Source organism: Topomyia yanbarensis, chromosome 1 (genome assembly GCF_030247195.1).
Source record: "Topomyia yanbarensis strain Yona2022 chromosome 1, ASM3024719v1, whole genome shotgun sequence".
In the NCBI taxonomy this organism is placed as follows: domain Eukaryota; kingdom Metazoa; phylum Arthropoda; class Insecta; order Diptera; family Culicidae; genus Topomyia; species Topomyia yanbarensis.
In genome coordinates this window covers 59,612,356-59,635,060 of record NC_080670.1, presented here as the reverse complement: position 1 = coordinate 59,635,060, position 22,705 = coordinate 59,612,356, and the positions used below count along the sequence as shown (strand labels likewise).

Genomic DNA, 22,705 nt, shown 5'->3' with positions numbered 1-22,705 from the left:
AGCGGTACGAAGCCAACGAGCTCACTTTCGTACCCAAGGACCCTTCAAACGAACCGGAACTAAGGCCCATCGAAAAATACTGGGCAATTATGAAGCTGGCACTACAGAAGTATTCCAAGGAGGTCAAATCTGAGGAAAACATGAAGAAAAGTGGGTTTCCGTACAGGAGAAGCGGCAGCCAGATGTTGTACAGAACCTAATGAATTGGCTTAAGCGTAATGTGAGAGCTTACCGCAAGCGATGAGATATCATCGCGAGGTTCTAGCTGATATCGCCCGTAACCATACATAAAAATCGGCACGATGCCAGGTGCGCGATACTAGACATAAATACGGTAGGCATACATACGATAGGTATAATATACGTTAGGTATGTGTGCATAAGTGCGACAGCAAAAGCAGCCACAACGGCAGCAGCAGCGAGAGCAACCCAAGGAGGCCGCACGAATACGAGCGGCGTTAGGGGTTGTGGTTTCAAGTACACAAATCAAGCATCACCCAAGAAGACCAGCAGTCTGGGTTCCCTAAAGTGACGTAGCTGAGACAAAATATCGAAAAGCTCTACGAATTCGTCAAAAGCTAGAAAAACGTATACGGACAGATCAGGAATCTAATCATTAGCATCAAATCAACCGTAGCAGCAGCAGAATGCCAACAAGTGGCGTTGCTGAAGAGAGCTGAAAACGCCGAAAAGACACTGAAGACTACGGAGGTTGCCAAAGCAAAAATCTATGAGATGCAGCTGTGGTGATTGGTATTCTCGTTCTGTCAAAAGAATAAAACAACAACACAAACACAAGGATAGAATAACGAACCGAAGAAACACAAGAAGGTTGGTGAAAGACAGCGAAACAAACGAAAAAATGAGAGTGGATGGCGTTCCGTAGAAATCGTAGAGAGGAGGAAAAAATAGTACAGGATGAAAGAAGAAAAATAAGAAAAAAGACCTTCGGCCGCGCAAGAAAAGGTATAGGAGAGACACTTCAGTCGTCAAAGCAAACGACGACGTGGCGTACGCTGCGATTGTCAGAAGGGTAAGAGAAGATCCCAAGCTGACGGAGTTAGAGGAGAACGTAATAATAACCAGGCACACTCAAAATGATGAGGTGCTGTTCAAGCTGAAGAAGGATTCATTAATCAAGAGCTTGACATATCGGAAGCTCGTGGTAGAAGCGGTGGGAGGAGAAGCGCACGTAAGAGCTTTAGCGGAAGTGGAAAATAAAGAGCTTCGACAAGGACCTTTTTGTGGAAGCACTTCGTGCTGACAGCCTCACTCCTATTACGAATACCGATGAGCTGTCGGAAACAGTAGCGAGGGCATACGATGTAACAATGCCGAGGCAAATGGAGCCGAGAAACTACCGACATCCGACGTACTGGTGGAACAAAGGGCTCAGCATCCTCCGGGCTGCCTACCTAAAAGCCAGAAGATGGGCTCAGAGAGAAAGATCTGAGGCAATCAAAAAAGAGTGCTAGGTAACATTCCGGGCGGCCAGGGCCGCTTTTAAACGCGAGGTAGTTCTAAGCAAGTCTACCTGGTAGAAGGAGCTGTGTAGAGAAGTAGACGCTAACCCCTGGAGCAACGCTTATCGTGTCGCGATGGCCCAGATCAAGAGTCCAAGAACGCCAACTGAAATGTGCGCTGACAAACCAAAAATTATCATGGAAGGCCTTTTCACGAAGCATGAACCAACCGCGTCTCCACGTACGTCGTACGTTGATGTAGACGGTGGTAAAGCTGGTGACAATCGTGTCTCCAATGACGAGCTTCTTATAGTGGCGAAGGGGTTAAACCGAACAAAGCTGCCGATCTAGACGATGGTCACAACGCAGCATTGAAGACAACGATCCTGGTGTTTCCAGACATGTTCAGTATAGTTCTACAGAAATGTCTGGACGAAGGCAACTTCCCGGATAGATGGAAGATCAAGATGCTGATATAGCTGCCAAAACCAAGGAAGCCACCAACATTGTATCGGCCTATATGCCTGTTGGATACTCTTGGTAAATTTCTGGAAAGGGTCATCCTCAACAGGCTGACGAACTACGTTGAAAGTGAGAAAGTACTATCGCAGAGGCCGCTCGGATTCAGGAAAAGTATCTTGACGGTGGACGCGGTAAAAGCATTTAAGCAAAAGAGAAGGGATAATCGTTACTACGCCAAAATGACGATCGACGTGAAGAACACGTTCAAAAGCGCCAGCTGGTTGGCTATCGCCGTAGCGCTGCACAGAATGCGGGTACTGCGGGTAAGTTACTTTCAGAACTAAGTGCTGGTCTGCGAGATGAACATGGGGAGAGATCGATTAGGGTTACGGCGGGAGTACTTCAGGGTAGGAGTGCTAACACTAGAACTGCCCAGGGGAGTCGAGATCGTCGGATTTGCAGATGATGTTGTCCTGACGATAACCGGCGAGACCCTTGAGAAGCTGGAGATGTTGACGGCAGAGACAGTAGACATAATGAAAACCTGGTTGGCTGACGTCAAATTGCAGCAGGCTCACCACAAGATGGAGGTAATGCTGGTCAACCGTAAAAATCCAAAACGCGTGATCGGTGTCGGGGAACACTCAATCCCATTGATGCGTGCGCTGAAGCACCTGGAAGATGGTCGACAATCTGTTAAATTACAACAGCCATGTCAACCATGTATGTGAGAAAGCTGCGAGGACAGCTAACGCATTGGCAAAGATCATAACGAACGAGACATCTTCTGGCAGGTGTCTCATCCTCAATACTGAGGTATGGTATACCAACCAGGGCTGCTATGCTGAAATCAAACCGGAACCGGACGAAGCTGTTAAGCATGTTTCGCCTAATGGTTGTTCGTTTCGCGAGCGCGTGCAGAACGATATCGTCAGAGGCAATATGCGTAATTGCGGAATGATACCTATCTGCATAACTCTGGCAGATGACGTGGAAAGCTCCCAGCGGAGGAATGTACGAAATGCAAGGTGACTGATCAGAGCGGACTCGTTAACTAAATGACAGCAAAAGTGGGACAACACGGAGAAAGGTGGACCCACCGACCCGTCCCAAATGTGTCGGTTGGTGTGTATAGCATGGAGAAGTGATCTTCCATTTAACGCAGTTTTTGTCCGGGTACGGATGCTTCCGGAAGTACCTGGAACATGTGGTCTTCGAAGGCCCTAGGTCCAACGAAGTTCGAAGTGGTATGCTTGGTGTAACAGTTGACCATATCGTCGTAGAGATGTGCCATGACGAGCATATCTGGGATGCTGTTAACAGAGTGGTCACAAGTATACTCTACGAACTGCAGAGCAAGTGGCTGAGAGGCCAACAAAGTAGCTTCAACGACTAAGAAGCCACCGTGAAACCACAAATTCGGTCTCGGGAGAAATTCCACCGCCGGGGAACACTCCGTCGGTGTAGATGAGGTCCACTGCTGGGGGCCAGTTGAGTTGTGCGCGATGTAGCGCCAGGTTGTCGGGGCGTCAGCGCACAGTGGCACCTCTCCATACAAACTTGTGACATAATTATAATAATTGGTTTATGGGGCTAAAAACTGCGTTTTTAACTAATTTTGCATCGCTGAGTTCATTTTTGCTATCAGTTTTGAAAATCCATAATTCTATTTTCGGCAATTTTTATGTAAACATATTTGAAGCTGCTGGTCGTTAAAGGTTGACATGGTTGACAAAACTAGTCAAAATGACAAATTTTTCAGTAATCTGACGTTATTTAGTCAACCAATTTGTAAGAAGATTTCTGAGCTACAATATTTTTAAAAACTTAGGTATCAAAACTTCGGCGCAAAAATGTGCAAACTGAGGCCTTGAAACTACACTAAATTTTGAATCAGATTCATGGTTAGTGACCCATAGGAGACCATCTCAAAAATTGTAAGACGTATAAAGATAAATTACTAATTATTATCCTACTCGTACAGAAAAGATACAATAACTAATATTTATATTAAAAAGTAACCTCAGCTCTGACGTACTTACACGCGCACGCACACCCAGGCACGAGTTCCCCATAGGCAAAATCCGATCTGGTTTGCTGCTGCTGCGATTTACATTTCGGTCCAGCGCACAGAGGAGTAACTAGAACAAATTCTTGGCCAATAACCAAAAAAAGATTTTTTATTAAGTTATATTTTTTTTAGATACCCAAAAGCATACTGCATATTGTGGCAAAACAAAGAGTTTGCCAAAAATTTCTAAAGATTTTTTGCATGGATGCAAAATGGTGATATTCTAAGGGGTTTTTAATCATTTTTATTATATATCCAGCAAAATCGCTTTCTAATGATGATGACTTTATTAAATAAGACAATATTATAACAAACGTAATTGAACACAACTATTTGTGTAATCTCAGCTTAAAAATAACCGAAAATAGCAGAGTTTTTGTGTATTGGACCAGCTTTAGAAACACCCTTTTTAAACATTTTATTCCAAATTTGAATGATAAAAAAGTTACATTATACGGCAAGATCCGGCAAAGTTGCTGAAACAACATTACAAAACAAGATTCCGGCTATCCGAAAAACATTCAATCTCTTCCGATCTTTTCCGATCCACAAATTCCAAGCGATTAGAAAATATTGATATTTCCACTAATTTGAGGTACGCCAAAATGCTGTAGGGCCAAATACTATGTTTGGCAAAATGTATATCTATGAATATGTGCACAGATATCTCTTTTCTTCTCCCTTTTCACTGACCAACTGTTCATGCATCGGGAAAAACAAATGTATTCACAAAGATCACCTCGAAAATACAAGTATTCGGAAGGAGCTAGAAAAATGACCTCTGCACTGGTAGGTGAATAGATTCCAAATTGTCCCAAAAACTAGTTATTTTCTATTTTTAATTCATATTAAGGCATAATAACATCAATAGCCGCAGTAAATAGTTTTGGCCAGGATTCGACCCCAGTTACTCCTCTGTGCAGCGCTTGTTTCGAATTTCCTTGCTACTTTCTTAATACATACATGCCTCTCTTACTGTCAAACCAGTGAAGACCACCGAGGGAAATTAGTTCCCATTGCCCCAGGAGAGCGGAGAAATAAATGCCGACAAAAGACCGAATTCAGCTGGTAAATTTTCCCAGACTTCATTCAACGTCGGCCGGGTAATCTTTATTCCGTACATTTAATCGTTTATTTCCCCGCGGACTCCCCGATCAGTAATTGTAGTCATTTCGGTGTTGTTTTGTTAGCACTGTTTGGTTTCTGTGTGTGCATGTGTGTTTTTCTTCGTATTCCAAGAAAAATGTACCAAAACTTACCGAATACTTCCCCGGCACGTAGATCGGCTGGCTATGGCTGTTGGGCAGTCCCCCGTGGCACGAGTTCCCCCGGTGGCCAGCCCGATGTGCTCCACTTCCACCGGAAGAACTGTGCGGACTCCGCTCGGACCAGGTTCGAAGCCGAGCATCCTCTAGGGCGGCCAATACTTCTCCGAACGGCGCCATCAGCATCTCACAGTAAACCGACGCCAATCCTTCCAGGTGCCCTCGACCACCGTCCTGTGAATGGGAGAAAGAAAAGAAAAAACGAGAAGAGTTAGAAAAATAATTTGTTTTTCGTTGTTTATTGCTGCTGACTGTTCCGACCGACGAAGGTTATTTGCCAAACCGAAGCCGATCGGTTATGTAGGGTGACTAAATTTAATCAGGCGCATAATATGCATCCGAATGCTGACAACCGAGTGCATATGGGCATTCTGGTGCATGTGCGGCAGCGTTGATTTCCGCTGCATTTTGCAGCAACAGCAGCTGTTTTGCTGTATGCCAAACCGTGCCGCCCTTCAACCCATCATCCGATAGAACGGGGGGTTGAGGAATGCAAAGAACAAAGCCGAAACAAATTGAAATATAATGCATGATTTGATGAAAGGTAGCAGGTAGGGTACCACCAGCAGACTAGCGATGATTCTGACAGCGAGAAATTTGAACCACGTTCAAAGGCCGCTGAAGCCGGCGAAACTTTTGAAATTCCCCCCTCCGGTCTTTCTGAATGGGTAAAGAAAGTATGACGGAAAATGAGTGCAATTGCAAACTGTACTCAGTCAGCAGCTAGTGTTTGGGGCAGTGTGGCCAGATAAGGTGGAGTAATTTACAATTCTGACGTGTAATTTTTACGATGATCCGGAATCACAGACTATTTTCTAGTCCCAATCGCTTGAACACATGTTAAATCCCATACTTACAGTACGAAATCTGATCTGGTGTCACTGCTGAACCACTCCCGCCAACGATAACAGTCAGCTGTGTGAATTGACGTCCTCCCATGTGGCACCGATGAAACCGAACGATATCCAATATTCGCTCGTTATTAAACAATATGTCGCATGCCACAGCACAGAATGTTCCACAACTCGGATGGCGAGAACGAAAAAAGAATTACCAGCTCTGTGTGTATGGAATCGATAACCGAAAAAAGCGCGGCATTCCGTTTCAACGAGAAGTGCATTTCTATGTGGACCAACATGCAAATTTTTCGATGGTTGATGCAGGTACGACATGCATAGTTGCAATGTTCGATCGACGAGGGATAACAGCGTTGGTATACAGTCGAAGGTAGATGCGCAAAGTTTCCTTGTCAAAACATTGATCACACGGTTTCTCGAATGATTGACAATCAGTTGAGGGAGGGTGATTGGAATAACCAAGTTGGACTTGATGAATCGTTTCAAAATCAGCGGAAGTTTTCGCGTTTATTGGTTCGATCTAGGCTGCAAGCGTGTCTGTTTCTGTTCATGGCTTTATTCCAATTAACATTCTACTCGAAACCTATACTTAATGTTGAGAATTACATCTTAAGCGGTCCAAATTTTGCTCATGATGGCAATGACAGAAAACACATTTTTGCATTCCGAACACAACCAATTTCTACTCAACATCTAAAGTATATTGATTAAGCGTACACTCAGCGAACTGTTCGGATCTCGATTTGCCGACGGCACCAATCCGACGTTATCTCAACCTACTACCACACAATGATAAATTATTCCATTTGTTTGGGATCAGAACCAACGTGGGAAATTGAATAAAACACGCACGGCTAGCGGCTTCCACGTATACACACACACGCACATACACAAACACACTACTCCTCGCAACGAGTTCACGCCAATACGCAGAACCAATTCGAAATGAGGCGCCGGAAAACAACGGACACGGATCTGCATCTGCCCGGCTGCGATGCTATCCAAATCCCTAAAACCGAATGCAGGTACGTGAGTGTAAAGTTATTCGCACGATTTGTGCACTTTCGAATGAAAATTTTCCACTAACAACAAGGGGGAGGGCAATTTCTAGCGAGATTATCATCGCAGTCACACCCCCACATACACCTCGGCACGCACAAACGCGCTAATGTTCATCGGGGCTACAGCAGCAGGTGATTATGAATGATAACGCGGGAAGGGACCAGTCGGATTTCTGACAGATGATAGCAGCGCGACGACGATGACGACGGCGAATGCGAATTTTGGCAGCGCCGAGAAGAGTCATTGGTAAGACTAATCGTTTCATAATTGATTTCCGACGGGAATGCCGAACACTCGGATAGACGTAGTAATCCAACGGGTAGCTTTGGGTATCATTTGAAACTAATCAGGGAGCTGGTAGATGCGATTAATTACGAATTGTGACGCGTTGATTTCAGGATATGAAAGATATTTAGCATACACCCAAAATTAAGCAGGTAAGAATCGCTTACATTTGTGTAAGAATCACTTGCTTAAACTGCAAGAGTTCTGATAATGTGCAAAAAATGCAAGAAGAATGCATCCAGTTATGAGTGGATATAGAATGAACATTTGGACGAATTCATATTTAATGAAATAAATCCCACACCTATATTCGAACGTGTGCTTTGGCTCGTGCAACTGCGAGATGCTAACATTAATTGCAAGTTATTATCGCATGCAATGAATGCAAGAGGTTTTTGTTTTGGGTGTAAAGAATGTCGTCCAGGCATTGTACAAATTACGGACAAGCCGTTCGATCGATTGCCCAGTAAGACTAACTCCGATCTAGTAGGTTTTATATTACGTTCACACTACGAGTTAAAACGTGTTTTAACGCTATCTTGATGACATTTTTCTTGTTGCTAATTGTTATAACATGTTTTAACTCTGTAGTGTGAACATGGTATTAGACTACAATGAAAACTGTCAGGAACCCATAAAGGGTTACCTTTATTTACAAAGAAATGATTTTTTTTTTTTGAATTTTTCAATAGATGAAAGAACTAAATACAAATATAATTGAGTGTCCTTTTGATCTCGTGCACGCAACTTTCTATTGCGCGTGAAGATCTTCTTTCGTAATGGGGAAACATCCCGATCAGAATGAAATAACAAGATTATAACAGAACACAATTTTTGTAACATATTGTGTTATAAATTTGGTCTCGATAGTAGTTAAAATAACAGAAATTTATAACAAGTAACAACGTGAGATAAATTTTTGAAATATTTCTGTTATGTGTTTCTGATCGGGATTTGTCTGCTCGCCTAATGAATTTTGGGGGTCTTCAGTCGTTCACGCCAATGGTGCTTTGGTGCTCACAATCAAATGTTTTATCTTGACTCTTGCACTTACGATTGGTTATCAGGGTAAACCCGCAATAACTCCTTGGTTCTACCACCCTGAACAGCTGCAGTATTGTAAAGGAACACGTATCCGCCGGGAGATGCCAATCGAGCTGACATTTCTTTAGACTGAGCCAACTAATTTCTATATTTTTTTTTTATTCATTTCGTTTATTTGATAGGCACAAATGCGTTAGCTTGGCGGTGCCAAATGCTTATGTTTTTACATTTTGGATATCTTAAAACTAGGAGGTTACAATGTTGAAATATTTTTTTTACAAAAGAAAAAAAAAGTTTACAGCTATCTTAAGACTAGAAATAAGATTCAATATACAAGAGAGGGCCAAAAGATTTTGAAAAAATTTAAAACAAGGGATTCACTTTGATATACAAGAGGGGGAGTAATAGTATTTTACGAAATATTTTACGGTTATCTTAAAACTAACAATATAGTTTAGTGCACAAAAGGGGGAACAAATATTTATGAGGAACTTCACAGAAATCTTAAAACTAGGGATTCAATTCTATTTACAAGATGGAGGACAAGAGTTTCAATAAAGAGTAAAAATTATAACTATCTTAAAACTAGGAATACAGAATACTAATTTGAATTTTTTAACTAAAACTTATGCTTGGTCAAGGTATTCAGAGGGTGGCTTATTTCGCATCAGTGTAGCAGCAGTTGTATCAAGGACAGGGGAGAGACAGGGAAAGAAGAGCAAAACTTGCAACTTTCGCTCGAACGGGGGGGGGGGGGGGGGGAGGGGGATCAGCGAAACAAATTTGCGCCTCAGTCCAGTAAGTCGTCGAGTACCGGATTGGCGGATGGTATTCTTCGGACCCGCGGGGAATCCTTCAAAAGTCATCGGACCTCGAGTCGCTCTCGCTTCAGTTTCCTTCTATGCAGGCGTAGTGGTAAGGGCGACGGCGGTTACATAGTGGCACTCTGGAGCTGATCGGTTCCACAAGGCAGGAGGAAACTCTAAAAACGAGAAATAAAAGAGAGGGGCTAAATTGGGATATTTATCGTTTTTATGAAAGTATAAATAAGGGACATATAGGGGAAATCACGAGTTGCCAGCATATCTCGGACTGGGACATTGGGTGGTCTACCTCGGGCCCGAAGGGATTCCTTTAACTGAGACCTGGCGTCACAATACCCGGCGCATACCCAGACAACGTGTTCGATGTCGTGATAGCCCTCGTCACAAGCCCAATACGCCGCAAATGCGCATCCATGGTGTAATGATTGGACATAAGTCGGGACATTACGCGAATAAAATCCCGACCCACATCCATCCCCCCGAACCAAGGCTTCGTTGATACCTTTGGGATAATCGAATGTAGCCATCGTCCAAGTTCCCCGTTGCTCCACGAGGTTTGCCAACTGTTGAGCGTCCTCTGACGACAAATACTAAAAAATTCGTTGAAGCAGATTGGTCTTTCGTATATGTCACCATTTAATGCGCCCGCCTTTGCTAATGAGTCGGCCTTTTCATTGCCCGGGATAGAACAATGAGAAGGGACCCAAACAAAGGTAATCTGATAAGATTTTTCAGATAACGTACACAAGGACTCCTGTATCATCCCCAGAAAATACGGGAGTTGCTTTTTAGGCTTCACCGCACGAAGAGCCTCGATAGAGCTGAGGCTGTCCGAAACGATGAAGTAGTGATCTGTGGGCAGAGTGTCGATGATCCCAAGGGTGTACTGAATTGCAGCTAACTCTGCGACGTAAATAGGGTTGGGAGTACCGGTTTTACCGTTACCGAAAACCGGTAAAACCGTCCAAATATCCTATACCGAAATACCGGTTTTATAGAAAGAAAAACCGGTATTTTCGGTAATTTGGTAGGAAGGACTATTTAACAAAAGGGTTTTATTGTTGCACAGCTTTGACACGCTTTAGAAAGCTTTTCACTTGCTAGTGTTTTCAAATTAGGTGCCATGCACAGTAAGTTTGCCTGTTTTAGAACTTTTTAATAATAATATAAGCAGGGGAATAGTGCTTATGTAAGCAGCGATAACAACCCGAAAAAAAATCCCACATGTCAAATAAAACTTATCAAAATATGGAGGAACAAGAAAATCTGCAAGACAAAATCCATCAACTCCATATTCCCATACTCCATTTTGTATTCAATTTCTTCACACTACTAGCAAATCTATAACGCATAGACCTATCATAGAACTCTGACAATAGATTCTGCAGTTTTCATCAGCAATACTGCCTCAGGGTACGTTGAAATAAAATTAAAAGAAGATTGTTACAAAGCACTGGTTTTCAAGACAAGGCGGAATTTATGCGGTTTCATAAATTGAGTATGAGTGTTCGAATGACACTTTTGGATACCAGTGACAAATTTGACCTTGATCAACCTGTCCTATAGCGTTTTCGTTTTCAATAGGCTGAAACCCGTTCCGTTCCAATTTATGGTAAACATCACCTTTACGTCCGAGCATTTGGGTAACCAGAAAACAATAACTTCAGGTCTGATTTTCTATGTATTTGTTTTTCAAATCTCGGAACGCTTACTGTATCTAGCTAACCAAAGTGCTTTTTTGACTAATAAGCGACGACACTTTGCATACTATGATACACAAACCAGATGCTAAATCACATCCTATTTTTTATTTTGATTATAGAGGTTTTAATCTTAGGGTCATCTGGCTCTCTTTTTGAGTTAGAAAAATTTCTAACCCTTTTTGCGGGATTGAGAATCGAACCCAGGTGAGCTGCGCATAAGGCCCTTAATGTGGACTTTAAAAAAGATCATAATACCATAAGAGTAATCAAATCAACATTCATAAAGCTTATTCGATATAGGAGTACTGTAAGAGCCAATCATGTTCTCTGTTAAATGATCAAATACCCAATTGGTTTTGTACGTTGAGCGATTATTTTGTTAACACAGTTTGTAATTTTTTTTAAATACCGGTTTTTACCGGTTTTACCGGTTTTTTCATTTTCATTACCGAAAATACCGGTTTTTTTAAATCCTCCGGTTTTCCCAACCCTAGACGTAAACTGAAGCGGGATCATTGAGCTTGAATGAAGCGGTGATAGTATTGTTGAAGATACCGAAGCCAGTGGACCCATCGAGATTTGATCCGTCAGTGTAAAACATTTTGTCGCAGTCGACTTCTCGGAATTTATTATAAAATATATTGGGGATCACCTGCGGGCGTATATGGTCCGGGATTCCACGAATCTCTTCCTTCATGGATGTGTCGAAGAATACAGTAGAATCAGAAGTATCTAGGAAACGGACACGGTTGGGATTGTACGAAGAAGGATTGATGCTCTGTGCCATGTAGTCGAAGTACAAGGACATAAAACGGGTTTGAGAATTAAGCTCGACGAGCCTCTCGAAATTTTGAATTACCAACGGGTTCAGAATGTCGCATCGGATGAGCAATCGATATGAGAGTTCCCAAAATCGATTTTTTAGCGGAAGAACGCCCGCCAGCACTTCGAGACTCATCGTATGGGTCGAATGCATGCAACCCAAGGCAATGCGCAAGCAACGATACTGGATTCTCTCCAGTTTGATGAAGTGTATGTTCGCAGCGGAGCGGAAACAGAAACACCCGTACTCCATCACCGACAATATCGTTGTTTGGTACAACCTGATCAGGTCTCCTGGGTGAGCACCCCACCATGTTCCAGTTATTGTTCGGAGAAAATTGATCCTTTGTTGGCATTTCTGTTTCAGATACCTAATGTGACATCCCCAGGTACCTTTAGAGTCGAACCAGACCCCGAGATATTTAAATGTGAAAACCTGATGATCGTTGCACCCATTAATAGAAGCTGGAGTTGCGCCGGCTCACGCTTCCTAGAAAAAACAACCAACTCAGTTTTCTCCGTGGAGAACTCAATACCCAGCTGAAGAGCCCAAGCAGACAAATTGTCCAATGTATTTTGTAATGGTCCTTGCAAGTCGGCAGCTTTGGGCCCTGTAACAGAGACCACCCCGTCGTCTGCAAGTTGCCTTAGCGTGCATGAATTGGCAAGACAATCGTCAATGTCATTCACGTAAAAATTGTAGAGCAGGGGACTTAGACATGAGCCCTGGGGAAGACCCATGTAGCTAAATCGCGATGTTGTTAAATCGCCATGCGAAAAGTGCATGTGCTTTTCAGACAACAGGTTTAGCAAAAAGTTATTTAAAATTGGCGAAAGACCATGCTGGTGCAGCTTCTCTGACAGAATGTTGATAGAAACTGAGTCAAAAGCCCCCTTAATATCCAAGAAGACTGATGCCATCTGCTCTTTGTTAGCATAGGCCATTTGGATTTCTGTAGAAAGCAACGCAAGGCAATCGTTCGTCCCTTTGCCTTTGCGGAAGCCAAATTGTGTATCTGACAGTAAGCCATTTGCTTCAACCCAATTGTCGAGGCGAAACAAGATCATTTTCTCGAATAACTTCCGAATACAGGACAGCATTGCAATCGGCCGATACGAGTTGTGGTCGGAGGCTGGTTTTCCTGGTTTTTGGATGGCGATGACCTTCACTTGCCTCCATTCATAAGGGACAATGTTACCCTCAAGAAACTTGTTAAATAAATTCAACAAGCGCCTTTTTGCTGTGTCAGGCAGATTCTTCAGCAAGTTGAATTTGATTCTGTCTAACCCTGGGGCGTTATTGTTGCACGATAAGAGAGCAAGTGAGAACTCCACCATCGAAAACGGTGTTTCGTTCGCGGTATCGTGAGAAGACGCGGCGCGGCACGTTTTCTGTACCGGGACAGAGTCCGGACAGATCTTCTTGGCGAAAGCGAATATCCAACGGTTTGAATATTCCACGTTCTCGTTGGTACTATTACGGCTACGCATACGTCGAGCCGTACCCCAAAGAGTGCTCATCGCTGTTTCTCTCGTTAACCCGTCGACGAACCGGCGCCAATAACTGCGTTTTTTGGCTTTCATTAGACTCTTCATTCGCCTTTCTAACGACGCGTACTGTTGATAGCTAGCGGGTAACCCGTCTTCCCGGAAGGCCTTATATGCAGTGGACTTCTCCGCGTACAGCTCTGAGCACTCTTTATCCCACCACAGTGTGGGAGACCGTCCATGGGTATTCGCGCTGGGTACTGGTTTAGTCTGAGCTTGATTCGCACTGTCGAGAATCAAGCCAGCCAAAAACCTGTACTCTTCCTCCGGAGGAAGTTCTTGAGTGGATTCGATTTTAACGGATATCGCGGTCGCGTAACTCTTCCAATCAATGTTCCGTGTGAGGTCATACAATACATTGATTGTTTCCAATGGTCTTGAACCGTTAGCAATTGAAATCACGATAGGCAAATGATCGCTACCGTGGGGATCAGGGATCACCTTCCACATGCAATCTAACTGTAGCGATGTCGAGCAAAGCGATAAATCCAACGCGCTTGCGCGTGCTGGTGGTGTAGGAATCCGCGTCATTTCTCCCGTGTTTAAGATGGTCATGTTGAAATTATCGCAAAGATCTTGGATTAATGTTGATCTATTATCATCATGAAGACAGCCCCATACCGTACCGTGCGAGTTAAAGTCTCCCAGAACTAGCCGCGGTGCCGGTAAGGATTCCGTGATATTACAAAGCGTTCGGTGCCCTACCGAGGCTCTAGGAGGAATGTAGATGGAAGCAATGCAAAGGTCTTTACCTTTGATTAAAACTTGACAAGCGACAATTTCAATGCCTGGTGTCGAAGGGAGGTTAATTCGGTTGAAAGAATAGCACTTTTTGATCCCCAAAAGTACTCCTCCATAGGGGTTTTCTCGATCCAGACGAATTATATTAAAGTCGTGGAAGTTGAGATTTATATCGGAAGTTAACCAAGTTCCATATAATGCGAAAGCATCACATTTTAAACTATTTAGTAAAAATTTAAAGGAATCGATTTTCGGGAGGATACTTCTGCTGTTCCACTGTAGAACAGTGATCGAATCGGTGACCTCGTTCGATGACTTAGCCATCGAAGGATACGATCGCTTCAAGGAGGGGCCATTTAGTAGTCAACTGCTTCAAAAATGTTTGCACTATAGGGAGAAAACGTATCAGAAGGCTTTTAAGAGGATCAGTGACATTGAAAGCTGTGAAAATTAAGTCCACTATGTCAGAAAATTTCATTAGTCCGCTACTGGACTGAGTATCTGTTTGAAAAAAGGAGACACTTGGGGTTTTGGATGTCCCTGGAAGTGGTGGGTACTCCTTGTTAGAATTAATATTTCCAAGTCCTGGAGCAAATTGCTTCGGCTTTTGTGCATCACTTCCGTTGGATTTATTGGTTGTAGATGGCGCACTCTGATTGGACGACACCTTGGCACCCTTACGAGGCAATGTAGGGGAGGCTGGATTTCTCCTCTTCCTGGATTCCCCTGGGTTAACCAAAGATGTTCCCTCTCGTTGGTCGTCAGATTCTTGCTCAACGTTAGCCAAACCAGCATAGGGATTTTCGGACAGGACAGATGGCGAAGCATTCTTTAGCATTTCTGCATAAGAACGCCTTGAGCGTTCCTTAAGGGAGCGCTTAATTTTATCCCCGCGCTGCTTGTACGCAGGACATGATTTAAGAGCATGTGAAGGGCCCCCGCAGCAAATACACTTTTCAGTTTCTTTGTCACAAGAGTCATCCTCATGCTCTCCTTCGCATTTGCCGCATCGTTTCTTATTTCCACAATATGTGGCTGTGTGGCCCAACTGCTTGCAATTGCTGCAGTTCATGACCCGCGGTACGAACAGGCGAACTGGTAGGCGAACCTTGTCAAGGAGGATGTAGTTGGGAAGAGAGAACCCGGCGAATGTCACCCGAATCGAGCCTGATAGAGAGTAGGTAGTCTTACCTCCCTCGGTGTTTGCGGTATACAATTGTTTGCATTCCAAGATCTTAATCTGTTCAAGTGAGTGGTCCTTAAAGCAGCCAACCCCGTGCTCCAACAGTTCTTCGCATTTCAGGCCCGGTTCGGACACTACCCCATCGATTTCACAGGCCACACAAGGCACGTACGCTTTAAATTCCCGTGTAAAGCGCTCACAGCAAGCAATCGCGTTTGCCTGGCCGAGATCACTCACTAGAACACGTATCTTGTTTGCCCGAACACGTGTTATCTGAGTTACGGCCGGGTAATTAGCAGTCAGATCTCGAGAAAGTTTTAGTATATTAACCGGTTTCTCTCCGGTCCGAAAATATACCACCCATGGCCCAGAGGAACCTTCTGGGTACTGCTTTATACGGGGAGCAATGCGAGTATTAGGGGGATCAGGGACTTCCATGATTACATCAGATGGTATTTCGCCCTCGGCCATTTAAGCACGAGGGCAGAGCGTTATATAAACGGGAATGTGTCTTATTATTTGATCACAAGGTAGAGTAAAAGTAGGGAAAAGAAAAGAAAGCAAACGAGGAAAAAAAATAAAGCAAAACTTATCTGCAAACAACATCGATTGTTCCGCACCAGCGAAAACAATGTACTGGATTTACTGCCGGCACCAGCAGAACGGCAGCTAACGAACGAACAAAGGATGACCTTGACTCACTAAAATTTACACACCGAACACCACTGTGAAATATAACGATCCGTTCCGTTCAAAGGTTGGGAGACGTATGATGTATTTCTATATTTGTTTAGTGTTTATTTGATCAACTAGGGAACTAATCCAAATAGCATCCAATGTGCATAGGGAAAACGCATGGTCCTGTCTGAGTTGAATGATGACTTCAATCATGTATAAGGTTTGAGAATTGGCAATTCGCGAAAAGGATCGGAAACCAGTTACCTATTTCCTTCAGTCATATCAGCACGAAGAATAATTCATTAAATCATCTTCATTATATATTTTTATCTCATTATATTGCATTGAGTATTTTCATTTAGTTTTGAGTAGTACTTGCACTATATTATTGATTGCCATGTAAACCATATTTCATTGTGTTTTCGTCAAAAAGATACAAAGTCGGGAACGGCCTCTTTATTTCTTGCATTTTCTGGTTTTACGAATTGAAGGATGGTTTGTTACTCCTAGGCAATAGCATCTATTGATTCCCTGTGCATTTTCAGCTAGTCTCTATCAAAAACGGAGTAGCAGCCGTAGGGTGGTCGCGCAAGCTCAGGCTCAATAAATATAATAACTAGAAATGTCAGACTAAAATTTCATCATCCTGCTCCAGATCGCCTCAACCGACTCGAATTAGGTAGAGCGCTAAGGTGAAAAATTCGCCATCATCGTTATTTTCGAATCACCCCACACGGTTTTTTGCCAAAATAGTGCGATCTATTAATTTCGTCATATATGTTTAATTTGGCTCAATGACGTCTTCGGAAGAATTTGCTAACATTTTAAGCCGTTTCATATGGTATTGTAATTTTAATGATTGAGCCCCCTAAAAGTGAGATATATTTAGCGACTTTCTGGCAAGTACATACATTGAGATTTTGTCTTCAGCAACAACTGCCAACAACTTAGCTGAAGACACAAAGTCTTTATCTGTAATACCTTCAAAATATTTGCTCGCTGTTAATGGATGGACCCTTAAAAGTCATTTTTTGAATATTACTATTTATACATATATCCTGACAAGCTCGGTATGTTCTGTAAAAAATACCAAAATGGATAACTTTCTAAATTATAACAATGGCCACCGCGTCCCTTAACACCTATTTTTATATTATAAATCATTGACTGTGCTATCTTTGAAAATGAGCCACCTTGGTTATGAATCAATTCAATTTTCCGATCATTTTTATTACAAATGAATAGTAGCTTACATCTCACTTTTTTTTAAAACATGACGTATAGTTTGCAGCACGCAATTTTAAAAGTTTGTTGATTTGATGACATTGTAAGGGAACATGTTTCCACCGGGTGATGGCAATCGAGCTGCCAAACCACCGCATAACAACATATTCATTTCGTGGTCCCATTGCCACAAATCCTAGACCACTACCTGTCCTTCAATCCAACTCCGTGATACTTTGAAAGCGTTGCTGAATCGGTGGTCTTCCTTTAAGTTAGTACCGCATCAACATTTCCTATATTATCCTTAAGGATCGGAAAAATGGTCAACGCTCATAATGACGATTCTCATGCCATTGGTGTGCTGCACTCAGAAGGGATATGGCTCATTCACGACCATTTATCTTACAAGCAAGCTGAGTTAGACTGCCTATATGCAACTTGATAATAGTTAGTATGCAATCCAATCAACGTAACACAACACCAATACACAATGGCCCAGAATGTAAATTTAGCAGGAATTTAAACTCTTAGCTAGCACTAAATAACATAACCTTGTAATATATTTGGAAACTTACTACTTTGCAAGGCTCCTGGTGGTTCTAATTTTGGCAAGATCAATTTTTAACGATTCGAGATAGAGTTTGACTTCCTTCAATTAAGTTGTAGAACAACACATTTTAGACAAATTTGTACGACCCGTGTTCTATCTGCATACTGTTCCTAGCACGAGAAATCCACATGTAAACTTTAGGGTGTTCCTTGAAAAATGTTTTTTTTTAAATTCCTTTTGTAGTTTTTATTTTACACTAAAGTAACGTTCGGACAAATTGAAGATTATATCGTTGCTGTAAAGTATACATTGCTTTATAGATAAATCACCAAAAAAGTGGCGAGTGGCAAGAGATATTGAACGAGAAGAATGCAGCACGCGCAGCGATGTTGCTTCAAGCCACGCGTCAGAACGTGGAGTCATATCGACGGAATCGAAAACAGCAGACTCGTCTTTTTCAGGACAAAAAGCGCCGCCTGGAAGAGTCTGAGAGAAAGGAGATGGAGCTGCTGTATCGCTCTCAGGAAACGCGGGCGTTCTTCAAGAAGCGATTATGTCAGTGTCGCAGCTGACGGGGATATACCGACGCCCACTATGAATGAGGTCAACGAGGCTATACAACAGCTCAAGAACAACAAGCCGGCTGGTAAGGATAGTCTAGGAGCGGAACTCTACAAGGTGGGTCCGGAGAAACTGACGGAATGCATGCACCGAATAGTCGAAAGAATCTGGGACAGGGAACAGCTACCGGAGGAGTGGAAGGAAGGGGTCATCACCCCGATATACAAGAAAGGCGACAAATTGGACTGTGAAAACTACAGAGCGATCACAGTGACAAATGCCGCTTACAAAGTGCTATCCCAGATTCTGTTCCGGTGCCTATCACCGCTGGTAAATGGATTTGTCGGGAGTTATCAGGCCGGTTTCAACGGCAGATCAACAAACGACCAAATCTTTACTCTACGGCAAATCCTCCAAAAATGTCGTGAATACCAGTTCCCGACACATCACCTGTTCATCAACTTTAAAGCCGCATATGACGCGATGGACCGTGTGGAGCTATGGAAAACGATGGACGAGAACGGCTTCCCTGGGAAGCTGACAAGACTGATTAAGGCTACGATGGATGGTGTAAGGTGTTGTGTCAAAATTTCGGGCGGCCTCTCGGGTCCGTTTGAAACATGCAGGGGACTAAGACAAGACGATGAGTTGTCCTGCTTGCTGTTCAATATAGCGCTGGAAGGTGTAATGCGGTGGGTTCAACATGCGGGGCACGATTTTCACGAGGTCCGGACAGTTCGTGTGCTTCGCTGACGACGTGAAAATAATTGGTAGAAACAAGGAGACGGTAGATCTGTATACCTGACTGAAGCGCGAAACAGCACGAGTAGGACTTAAGATAAATGTGTCTAAGACGAAGTACATGCTGGCTGGCGGAACTGATCGCGGATAGGGAACGCTTGGGCAGTAGTATTACGATCGACAGCGACGAGTTCGAGGTGGTTGACGAATTCATCTATCTAGGTTCATTGGAGACTGCGGTCAATAACACCAGCCGGGAGATCAGAAGGCATATTATCTCTGGAAGTCGTGCTTACTATGGGCTCCACAAAACTTTGAGATCCAGGAAGCTTCACCACCGCACGAAATGCGCCATGTACAACACACTCATTAGACCGGTGGTTCTCTACGGGCACGAAACATGGACAATGCTCGAGGAGGATCTGCAAGCACTCGAAATCTACGAAAGAAGGGTGCTTAAAACGATCTTCGGTGGTGTGCAGGAGGATGGCGTGTGGAGGAGAAGGATGAACCACGAACTTACGCGACTCTATGGTGAGCCAAGTATCCGGAAAATAGCTCAAGCTGGAAGGGTACGGTGGGCGGGGCATGTTGTTAGGATGCCGGACAACAACCCCACCAAGTTGGTTTTCACCTCCAACCCGGCAGGTACAAGATGGAGAGGAGCGCAGCGTTCCCGGTGGCTGGACCAAGTGGAGCAGAACCTGGCGAGTATCGGGCACCTGAGAGGTTGGAGACAAGCGGCAACTGACCGAGTGACGCGGCGGAATATTGTGGAACAGATTAAATCATGTTAATATGATGTATAATCAGGAAATAATAATAATAACTTCCTACCGAAAAAAGCTAGAAGTTCAGTGTATGGAGACAAATTGTTCTCCTTCAAATTATCTTAAAGCATTTTGGCGAAACGGTGGAAGTTATCTAAACAAAACCATTTTTGCCTTTCTCATATAGAAAGGTTATGCAATCACTCTGAAAAACGTCAACCTAATCCCGGCCCGGAGGGCCGAGTGTCATATCCCATTCGACTCAGTTCGTCAAGATCGGAAAAAGTCTGTATGTGTGTGTGTATGTGTGTATGTATGTGTGTATGTGTGTGTATGTGTGTATGTATGTGCGTATGTGTCAAATAAGGTCACTCATTTTTCTCAGAGATGGCTGGACCGATTTGCCCAAACTTAGTCTCAAATGAAAGGTGCAACCTTCCCATCGGCTGCTATTGAATTTTGGATCGATCGGAATTCTGGTTCCGGAATTACGGGTTTCAGAGTTCGGCCACACAGAAATTTCTCATAAAAACTATAGGAAAAATTAAAAATAGAATTTTTATTTTTGATGCTAAATGTATTCAAGGTGCATAAAACGTCGAGATTTGATGCAAACACGAAAAAAATTTGACGAAGGTTCACTTTTTTGGATTTTGCACATTTTTGCCTTTCTCATATAGAAAGGTTATGCAATCACTCTGAAAAACGTCAACCTAATCCCGGCCAAATTTTTTTTTCGACTCGCATAAGGCTTCTGGATTTTAACAGGGGCGTAGTTGATGGTTTACGGAGAAAGGTTACACCCCCCCCCCTCTACTGTTCACTCCCCTCCTTTAAAAATCTCCTTAAATCACCCCTCAGACCACCACCCCATCCAGCCCTCATACCCCTCCCTTTCAACCCCATCATCTTTGAACCACCACTATATTACAAAGCATACCAATTTAAGCTGGGGAGTAGTTCGTTCATGGGACTTTCGCCCTCCTCACATACCCATCCCCGCATGACAAAATGAGTTAGCAAGCAGATAACATTGATCTAATGCTGATTAGGCTAATGGAGTATGATATTTTTTTGTTTCAAGTGTTTCACCGTCGACACGTAGCTCATCAAGTTCGTGGCTGGCATGCCATTGCGTATAAGCGCAAAGTGTACTAAGAATGTAATGGACATTTCCACAATTATGTTGAACATAAAAAGCCTCCGTGCCATAGTTTAGAGAAATGAGAAAGGCACAATTGCACCGCTAGGTGGATTAAAACAGGTTTTTAATAAACACACTATCTCTATGGTAAATTTCTTGTAAAATAAAAAGTACAAGATACAGAGCTTCAGTGCCTTCAACAAAGTTTTTTTCAAATTTGGTTTTCTGAAAGACTGCAAAACTCTACATATCTCGAACCATCTAAACACTAATACTCATATTTTAAAAAAATGTAGAACCACCCTAACCACTATTTAAAATAATAGAAAAGTATTGTAAAGTGAAAATTTTACCGTGTAAACGAAACTATATTTTTTATATTGTCCACAGTGAATGTAATTTAAACATTTTAACAACTCATGGCAAACCAAATTTTAATATAATTTTAGCAATTTTTTTACTAACATATCCTTAAAATAATTTTCAGAGTTTTTGAAGACGAACATTTTCCTTTAAGACATCAACACTCTACTGCTAAAAAGATATAAGTACTTACAATTTCGAAAATTGATTTTTTTTAAATCAAAATTGGGTGAAATTTAAAAAAAATGTCGTTATCGCCATTTTTAGCTCAATGATGCTTCGAATCATGACTTTATATGTAGTTGAAAAAGTATTATCTTTCGTTTACTCCAATCAAAGTATGAAAAGTATGACACACAGACATGTCTTCAGCAAACTTTTCTTAAATTTATCGTTCTACAACTTCACTGAAAGTTATTATTCAAAAGTTATTTTTTAAATCTTGGTAAAATTAGAACCACCCTAACTGTTGTTTACACAATAAGAAGGGGTTCACAAACTACGAAAACTTTTCTGAAGACATAATAAAGATATGTTGTTTGGTTGTAGTAAAAACTTAAAACTTCGGAATACTTTTCATAAATAGCAAGATATATCATTTGCTGCAATGATTTTTGTGATTTATCCTCCTAGAAGTGTGATTTCGATGAATTTTACTGTTGGGATAAGATATGAGTGGATTGGGTAAAGTTTTCGATTCTCACGGCAAAGAGGGACAAGTCTGTCTTTGCCAGGAGACATATTGGTAGACTTGAGTGATTCATAGTTGTGCTGCCTAAGCTCGACTCCTGCCAGCAGAAGACAAAACAGCAGCCCGTAAGATTTTAAGCCTGTTTCTAATGACACTTCTAGTTTTCCGATCTATATATATACCACATCCTTGCTCTTCATAACTTTCCCTACTCAGTAACCCATAGCTATTTGATTGTGTTAAAAAAGAAAATTTTACTACATATTGGTCGAAATAAAAAAGGAAGAAAGTTGTGTATACTGCTGTTGCTGAGGACACTGAGGCCCTTCTTTAAATACTTTAGATTTTACGCAAAAACCAAAAAGCATTAAAACATAGCCAAAAATCTGATCTTTAGATCTACATATAGGGCAGTTTTACAGAGCCGTTATCCCTATATTTTTTACATTTTAACGACATTCAATTAGTTAGAGATTACTGGGTAGGGAAAGTTATGAAAAATAGAGCCATAGTACTTAAGTGAGAGCAGGGATGTGAAGTAAACAGATCGGAAAACTAGAAGTGGCATGGTCATTGGAACAGGCTTAATATCG

At 42.4% G+C, this 22,705-nt stretch overlaps 1 protein-coding gene across 3 annotated transcripts in view; it reads right to left on the bottom strand.

Annotated features, from left to right (window-relative positions):
- Positions 1-22,705, bottom strand: part of LOC131677719 (sterile alpha motif domain-containing protein 5) — a 668,233-nt gene that overhangs the window by 174,838 nt on the left and 470,690 nt on the right. For all 3 annotated transcript variants that reach the window (XR_009303417.1, XM_058957719.1, XM_058957720.1), the window contains one exon: positions 5,256-5,495. Coding sequence is in view for 2 of the 3 variants with exons in the window: in XM_058957719.1 (XP_058813702.1) it covers positions 5,256-5,495 (240 nt within the window). In the remaining variant the exon portion in view is untranslated. The remainder of the gene's footprint in view (positions 1-5,255; positions 5,496-22,705) is intronic.